Source organism: Actinia tenebrosa, unplaced genomic scaffold (genome assembly GCF_029948245.1).
Source record: "Actinia tenebrosa isolate PJP-AT-01 unplaced genomic scaffold, QUT_ActTen_1.0 PGA_scaffold3__52_contigs__length_22856419, whole genome shotgun sequence".
NCBI lineage: Eukaryota > Metazoa > Cnidaria > Anthozoa > Actiniaria > Actiniidae > Actinia > Actinia tenebrosa.
Window position 1 is genome coordinate 666,440 of NW_028292580.1, and position 8,973 is coordinate 675,412.

Genomic DNA, 8,973 nt, shown 5'->3' on the forward strand with positions numbered 1-8,973 from the left:
TCGCTATCCTTTCAACAGTCTTGGAATTATAGCATCAACAATTATATAAACCATGTTTTGCTGCTCCACATATAACATGAAGAAACAAATAAACGAAAACTGCAATCATTTAGCTCCGCCCCTGAAAGCCGATACTCCTGTACTTCGGAAATGGAGGGAAACGCAAATCAATATCCTGCAAGTTCGACAAGTCGATCTCTCGCGACTTAGTCGCTCGCTCGCTCGCTTCGCTCGAATCTAAAAACACACCGGGAAGCAAGAGAAGTCGACTTGGGGCAAGTCTACGCCCCAGTACGTACATAATATTATGTTGTGGGCAGTTGAAGCCAGTTACCCATTGCTCCTTTATGGGGTGCCAGTTTAAGAGAAAGTAATCGATAACACTTTTAATGTTAGTGGTCTTCAGAAAAGCAAGGTTTCTTTCGTATTCGCCGGTAGTCTTGGAGTGTGCTAAAGAGGAAATAATCTCCAGTACTCTCAGCCGTTCGGCGGATGTAATACCCATCTTTTCACATGTAATTTTCCTTCTAAATGACCTCAAAGTATGATAGAGGCAGATATTCAAGGTGGCGGTCGGGAAGCAGGCTGCGAAGGTATCGCGTTCATTAAAATCTTTATCAGACATTACAACAGCAGTTCTGCTCCAATTCGTGTTGTGCTTTTTGAAGAGCTCAACGGATGCCTGTATTACTGCCTTTGTTTCTTCTGCTGAAATGAACATCGCAGCTACTTCACTCAATCCGTCGCCGTCTATGCACATGAGCAAATAAACAGGCATCCGTAACTCTAACAACTTGTACGTTGCATCTACCAGGAGAATTTCAGGGAAATGATTAAACATATTTTGCATGTAAGCATCCCGATAAAATAGAGCCTTGAAATTGTTTTCCTCATCAACCACAACATCTGTGAGAGAGCCCGGTTGGTGCTTCAGATAAGCTATAACTCCTTCAAGATTATTTTTGTTCATATCTTTTTTTGAATTTTGCTTTATATTCGAAATATCTTTCAGCGTTACCTTTTGACCAGTAGTAGATTCAATTTTTTGTTTAATAAGTTTTGGATTTGCTTGCAGCTTGATCGCATCCTCGATATCCTTTGCGTGGGCTTTATTGTGCGCAGCTCGTTGGCAGGGTAGGTGCTCATAGATCGCTTGCTTGAGGATATGGTTATGATCTGTGACCACACGGTTTACCTGAAGGTGCTGGCCATCTGCCGACAAAACAATGTATACGTCAAATGGACATCCTTGTCGGAATGACTTTGTTTTCCGTTTCCTTTGCTCTCTAGCTCCCACCCCTCTACCACCAAATTTGCAGCTCAGTCTTAAAGAATAGTATGTAAGTTCTTGATTAGCAACGGCTACTCTTTTAGGTACATGCTTCGCTGCAGTTGACAAAGTTCTGACATCTCTTTTCCACAGTTCACAAAAATTAGTCTCTTCGTAAGTACTCTTTATCTCATTAAGTTCCTTCAAACTGCCAAATTTTTGACCCACAAAGAACACTTTACTTGCTTTATTAACCTTTCCTTTCCTTTTTTGCCATCAGCTCCTTCGGCGTCAGAACCGTTCCAGTCTTCCTCTCCAGTCGCTCCTCCATCAACTGCATCTTCTATTTCTTCTGCATTCTCTTCCTGTGCCTCATCCTGTTCACTCACCTCCGTTGTCTCATCTTCTTCGTTTGCTTCAGTTGTCTCGTTCTCTGCGCTCTCGTCTTCTTCACTTGCTTCCGCCGTCTTTTCTTCACTCGCTTTCGCTGTCGACATTTCCTTCCATGCTACATCATCAATTCCCATCCTTTTTATCTTAGGTCTGGTTTTGGCCGCTGCTGCTACATTCTTACGTCCTCTTTTTACTGTTTGCCATCCCTGCGTCTCTTCCTGTATTTCACGTTCATCAACATCATCTTCAGGCAAATCATCGTCTGGAATTATCACGACATCTGGGGCCTTGAATTTAGTACGCGCACTCAGACTGCTAACAACAGGGGATGCAGATGGAGGCGGCACTTTCTCTTGCACTATTCCCATGACTGACAAAGAGATCGAATTTGTCAAGAGCCATGAGATGATGATGTGCCTTAAAAAATCTGAATGGCTAGACGGAGACATCAACCAGGTCAGACCAGATGAAAGGGTGCCATGCCAATTTAGGAAAACATCTTTCCATAGTGTAGGAGCGTTACATGCAATACCTCCCATGACGGCCACTGCAACTCCACATATATTCGCACACGTTTGCAAAGGCATGTTTTTTAGGCAACTTCTCGTGCATTTGTATGGGGCTTTTTCGCTGTGCACGTGAGCCTGTTGAATACCTTTGAAAGGCTTTCTTCTGGTATGGACTTTCCCATAAACTGCTTGCACAATGGGTAATAAGACACCCTTGATCTTGGCCGGCATGTTCCAGGAAGCTGGGTCGCAGTAAAACCACTTGTTTACTGTGAGGTCAATATAAATCAAAGTCCAGTGATTGCCTTTTTGCCCTGGATTGCTGGAAAAAAAATCCCCGTTGCCAGTTTTCCCGACATTTGCAAAGAGAATCAAATATTTGACGGTAGGACTGATATGGGTATCGACGTATTCGTTCAGATTATCTTCATTCATCATAACCAAATCATTGACCATCAGTGCACTTGTTTGACAGCTTTGACGATTGAGGATTTCAGCTATGCCCAGCATAATGCTGAAGTGAACCCATCCATTTCCAGCAACTGTTGCCAAATCGGATGCAAGGATATAGCTGTTATTATCCAGAACGCTACTTCCATCTGGTGTATACCAGCGATAACGCTAGGGCCACAAAAACGTTTTCTCAGTAATAAAGCAGCTAATTTATAGGCAATCTCTCACCCAATTGTGATAGATTGCATATTTAACGCTCTATCCATATCGGTTTAGCGCTAAAATTCAATAAATTTTAAAGAGTAGAAACACTTTTTTGTGAGGGAACTTTTCGCCGTACTGATGGACTTGGTTTTAGCTCAGATTTTAAAATAGCTTTTCTATGTGTGGCCATTCTCCAATAACCATATAAATCTGGTTATAGAATATTTATAACACCTACTAACACTATCAGGAAAATTTTTTTTGGTTTTTTTTACAAGCGCTTAAAAATTAGGCAATATATTCTGAGAAATTTTCCACTAAATGCGACCTAATTATGCAAATTACGGACTTGTTTACATTCGCCGTATATCACTTTACGTGCCCTATTAGTACCAAAACTATAAAACTTTGTACCTAAATCATCTATCTACACCAATTAAATGAGAAATATATCTTAAAGAGAGAGGAATAGATCGTCTTTTTATTTCTACGCTGTTTTCCCGTGACGACAAGCAAACGCAATATTTTCACGGTGTCTAAACCTTGTGTCCAGCTCAGTAACATTTTTTTACTGGAAATCTGCATACTGCAATCAGTTCCGTTTTATTTATAAATAAACTATATAATGCATATATGGTGTCGAGAGCCATTAAGGAAAAATATTATTTTTCTGATCAGGTTTATTTTTATTTCATTTATTAAACTCTATGTTAAGTGAAAGTAACACCCGTTCACGCGTTGACACTGGTTTAGTAGTGCGGCTTTATTTGACATGCCAATCTCTTTTATGCCGATATATGATTATGCATTTTTCATTTTTCGGCCTGATAAACGCTAAATACCAACTTTAATTTTCGCAGCTGCTAGCATAAATATAGCCGAGATTTTACGGTAGTAATGACATAAATAAAATCAGGCTTGGCAGCTACACATCTTCAAAAGGCCCTCAAGTTTTGTTACATACGGAGCTTTTCTTTTTAGCTTAATGTCTTCGGTTGGTAGGTTGAAATGGTCACAGATTTCTCGTAGCATTGCTATTCCAAAGGTGGACAGCTTTGATTTTTCTCCCAGCTCGCACAAATTATAATTGTCATAACATATGGGGTGTTTTGGCACAATTTCATTTACCACTTCATCTCTTAATTGACTGAGTCTCTTTTCGGCTTCTCGGCTTTCGCTTTCATCTTCAGAATCATCCTCTACATGGTCTTGTAATGATCGTTTAGATGCTAGTCGGGAAAAGAAGCTGGAGATCTGTTGGCTCGTAAGGAATTCTGCACTTGTGAATAAGCGGTTTCCATCGTCTCTTGCAGTCATCATGGCTTTGGCAACTGATGCTGCGCTTACTTTTTGCCCTGTGGTCTCTCCAATGTTGAATTTACTCGTTAAGTATTGTTTCTGCTTATCAGAAAATCTTGATCTTTTTGTGTGTGCTTTAAGCGCCCATCCCATTGGCAATGCGGCTGATTTTCTTATGGTCGTGTTCCCCTCGGGTAGTTGTTGCACTTGTACGCTAGTAAATTGCTCTTCCAGTCTTACTGCATATCCATGAACAGCTTTGTCGAGGACAGTTTCGCGCTCTAGGGAGCGTTCGTGTTTCCCCCAATCCAGGTGCTGCTGTAAGGAAGACATTCTTTGATATGATTTAATACAGCCCTCCTCTGGACATGAAAACAGTTGGGCACAAACTGTATCCTGCGAAGCATCCTCCTCCGAAGCATCCTCCTCCGTAACACTGGTAGTGCTCGATGTTGACTTGGGAATGGCTTTGATTCTTGATTTGGCACTTGAAAATTTGTCAGAAACTTCGTCATCTAAGCTAGTTGACAAGCTAGGGATATGAGCCTCTTTTGCAACATCCAAACTACTTATTACAATCTTTTTGCCCGATCCAATGCCATATGCCTTCCAAACTCGTAAAAACTTCTTTTCGTACTCAATATCCGACAAGGAGCTTACTCCATCAAGCTTGACTTCTAAGAGGGGACTTGGGGCTACCAAAGAATCACACAACGTTACACTTAGCCCATGTACGCCATTTGATGACTTCATAGCGTCGACCATTTGAGGAGCGTTTTCAATGTCATTTCCTTGGTTCAAATGGATTTTCATGTGGGTCTTGATGTTGGCTGCCTTTCGGTCGCAAGCCCCTTTTCCACCTTGTGGGTCAGAGAAGTCCATGCGCTTAATCGAAAGACCATGGATTTGACTAATGTGAGTTGCTCCTACCATGGTTACGCCACTGTAGTACACGGTCTTAAGGAGTGGCATAATCGTCTTGAGTTTCTTAATGACGTCTGACATAACAGCCAACACGGCATAGCTGTCTTGGCTACATGTCTGAAACACATGGACGAAGGTCATCATTTCAAGTTGCTGGGATTTTCTACGAGTAGCAACAGTGACATGCCAAGACATTCCACGTTTCCCATACCAGTCTCTCTGACTCTCTCTGTATTTTTGTGGGATGAATTTCATTGCCCAATCCTGGACAAGCAACACGGATGTGTCATCTAAACCTTGGATGAGGTCGAGTCGTGCTTCATCCTGGTTGATACTTCGCAGGAGGTGAGCTTTCCATGCAAAAACGTTTCGTTTTCCTTGATCCACAGTAAAGGTAAGCTCTTCTTTCGTGTCAACTGTTATATTTGTATCTGAAGTCTTAGCCAGTGCCCGATCTATTTCTCCCAAGACAGAAGAGAGCGCATCACAGCGGTCGCAGGTATCCAGGTGGTCGTGAGTAGTACATAACGATTGGTAATCCTTGTCTTTAGGGTCACTTAATGCATACTTTCTACAATGATCAGGAATGCTCGATTCCTTTGCCACATGAACCTATTGGAAACAGCACAAAACTATTTTATACTTCGTTTAATTGAATCAATTGATTGTACACAATGTCATCCCACTAAGGCAAAATATTATCTTGATGTTCCCTGATCCACTCGGTTCAATTTTATTTAAAGTATACAATTAATTACCTTGTAGTCGCTTTTAAGGTAGCGTTTTGCATTCTTCAGTTTCTCTTTCTGCTCTTTGGCCCATGACATTCCCATAAACTCGTCTCCAAGCCTTTCCGTAACGCTGCAGAGATCGTCGAAAGCTTGAGCACCGGCGGAACTGATGTAATCCAGGCACTGCAAAGATTTTCTTTCTGAAGCTGAACAAACTGACAGAATCCTTAGAAGTGTTCTTCGGCTAAGTGGTTTGAAGCCGCATTCTTCAGCATAAGATAAATACTGCTTAACGATTGACTCCGGAATCAACATACGTATCACATTGGGTACTTTCACAACGTCTTTTGTTGAAAGCTTGATGGATTTTTCCCCAAATGGCAAATCTTGAACGACATACGGACTGGTTATAAAGTCCAGGAAGTGATCGAGTTGACTTTGGGAGACAAGCATTCTGGTCTGCGATGACGGTGGTGGTGGAACACCTCTACCATGGAGCAGTGCATGTTTTCTGGCAACACTAAAACGATACCTAGTTAGCTCTGGGATCCACGTCTTCAGTGCACCAAATGTCGCCTTATCAGCCATTATTGAGAGGATTTGTCGCCTAGTTGTCCACGTACTTGCATGCTGGTAGCATTCTGCTAAAGCCGCCATAAGCGCTGAATCAATGTCGTCTCCTTCTTTCTCTTTTTCACATGGCAAGGGTTGTGATTCCACTAAAGACTGCCACAATTGAGCGGATTGATTTGGTGCCACTTCTTCGAGTACAGCTACTATTGCCTTCTGGGTCTTACGTAAGTGGCAACGCCGCGTCCTTTCACTTGCTTCATCCCATGGTATCTTGAGAGGGTATCTAACTGGACTGATTTCTTTGCTGTCTAGAAAATCATTCATTTTTTCCAGTGGAGCTACCCGCATACGAGTCCTGCTTTGGCGATAAGCTGAGATAGTCGAGCTTTCGATCACTTCTGGAGGAGAGAAGAGGCTTCCCCCTGGTGTCTCGAAGACATAGGAAGAGTCTGCGGGCGAAAGAAATTGTTCTGGCACACCCTTATCAAGTGGAAGGTTTTTAGATGAGAGGTCGTCCTAAATGGGAAAAAATAGCACCAAGTTCTCAACAAATCGAATACATTATAATACAGGATTTCGCGCTAAAATCATCAGCAAAATAATGAAATGATACCAGCTGCTTTTGATTTATTTTGGAATGACACGCAACTGGGGAGGGGGCCGGGATATTCCCAAATACAGCCTATAAGGGAATGCTACACTTGAAAGATCATTACTAACCTAACGCATATCCTTCATTTGCAGAGTGACTTCCCGTTCAAGTACTACGTCCCCCAGTAGCTTCCGGCATTTCGAACATACACCTAAAAACAAAGAGACATAACGGTTAACAACTATTCAATTACCTATGTTTTTTCACTCATCTCTTCGTCTTAGTTAGTAAGTTTATTTCAATATAATTTTGGGCATAGCGAGACTACTAGAGTTGAAGGGGAATGCACTTGCGTTTTGGCGCGAAAATTCCAGCCAAATCCACAGGTAGCCCAACAAAATAGGGAAAAATGAAAATTTACGATTTTGTGTTTTACCCACTCCCAAGTCTTAAAATTAACTTGCCATGGCCAAAACATCGCTAGTAAGATTAAAGACGAACTCACCTGAACCAACAGCAAGGAAAATGCCTGTTTCCTTGAGAACAGTCTGAGAATCACACTTGCTCAAACCTCTATCTGCCTTCGGCTTTTTGTTCACGTTTGCACTGTGCTGAGATAGACTGACTGGAATACAACATTTAGAAGAACGACGCTTCCAGCTGACACCAAGCGATGCACGATGAAAAGGACAGATGAGAAGTTTCTCTACGTTTCGGGGTTGTTCGAATAGAGACACTCTTGCTAGTATTAGTTCAACTTCGGTCTCGACGTCATTTATAGAAAAATACCTCTTGTGAGAATCAATATTTCGTTTGCAATTTAGTAAAGGGAGAACTTCCACCGATCTACTTCTATCCTTTGAGTCAAGCCCACATTGACCACCTACAATAGCTTGAAAAGAACAAGCATTCACGTCCATGACTTGATCTAACGCCAACATTTATGTTTTGTTTAAGATAAATTTATTAAATTAATTCCTGTTCTAGCACGTGCGGAGACACCCAAAGATTACTGCAATTTGCCGCAAAAGCGTTCCGACCTACCTTCAATATACCTTGTAAAAAAACCCAAAAAAATTTTTCCTGATAGTGTTAGTAGGTGTTATAAATATTCTATAACCAGATTTATATGGTTATTGGAGAAAGGCCACATATAGAAAAGCTATTTTAAAATCTGAGCTAAAACCAAGTCCATCAGTACGGCGAAAAGTTCCCTCACAAAAAAGTGTTTCTACTCTTTAAAATTTATTGAATTTTAGCGCTAAACCGATATGGATAGAGCGTTAAATATGCAATCTATCACAATTGGGTGAGAGATTGCCTATAAATTAGCTGCTTTATTACTGAGAAAACGTTTTTGTGGCCCTAGCGTTATCGCTGGTACAGCTACTATTTTTACACCAGCAACAAGCTGAAATCGTTTTTCTCGATTTTTTCGCGAATATTTTCATAAATTGAAAAATAAACCCCAACACGTTTCTAAACTCACTAAAACCTTTCTACAAACCAAAAATGAAGGTATTTGATTTTTTGACTGTGGCCGCGAATTTTTGATTTTGCTCGATTTTTCTGGGCATTGGCTCTTAATTGGTCTAGTGAATACAATGCACAATTGCTAATTTTCACTTCATCAGTATGCATCTGTAATAGCAGCTTTTGGAGTTTTGCTTACTTTTTATGAGATTTGTAAATAAACATTTTTGATATTTGATACATGTTGCAATTGAATTTTTTGTTATTATTATTTGCTAGTCAAGAGGAGGGGTGGAAGGAACTGTTTGGGAGGTCAGGTTTGTCAAGAGCATAATAAGAACTTAGGATCAGGCAGGGCACTTGCAAATTTGGGGTTGGGTGGGGGCATACATAGTAAAATATTTTTTTCCCTGCCAGGAGGAGTTTCGTATTCCGATTGCAAAAGGCACCGATGCCCGTTGTAACTTTAAGGGTTTTAAATCTATGTATTTTTACCCCTAACAAGTATGTCAGAAGCACCTCAGAAATTATGGTATATCATGTTTAATATTT

At 41.0% G+C, this 8,973-nt stretch overlaps 1 protein-coding gene across 1 annotated transcript; it reads right to left on the reverse strand.

The window, feature by feature from the left end:
- Positions 1-3,682: 3,682 nt before the first annotated feature.
- LOC148907532 (uncharacterized) lies at positions 3,683-7,889 on the reverse strand. Its single transcript, XM_089035302.1, has 4 exons — positions 7,454-7,889; positions 7,082-7,159; positions 5,811-6,805; positions 3,683-5,664 (listed from the first exon to the last, which is right to left on the reverse strand). Exons 1-4 carry the CDS (start codon positions 7,887-7,889, stop codon positions 3,742-3,744), a joined length of 3,432 nt encoding a protein of 1,143 aa, XP_088891428.1. The 3' UTR covers positions 3,683-3,741.
- Between the last annotated feature and the right edge of the window lie 1,084 nt (positions 7,890-8,973).

Coding starts and splice junctions, on each gene's coding strand:
- LOC148907532 (XM_089035302.1), bottom strand. CDS start 7,889: ATGTTGGCGTTAGATCAAGTCATGGACGTGAATGCTTGTTCTTTTCAA. Junction 7,160..7,453: donor TTTCCTTGCTGTTGGTTCAG/GTGAGTTCGTCT, acceptor CTTTGTTTTTAG/GTGTATGTTCGAAATGCCGG. Junction 5,665..5,810: donor ACCTTAAAAGCGACTACAAG/GTAATTAATTGT, acceptor TGTTTCCAATAG/GTTCATGTGGCAAAGGAATC.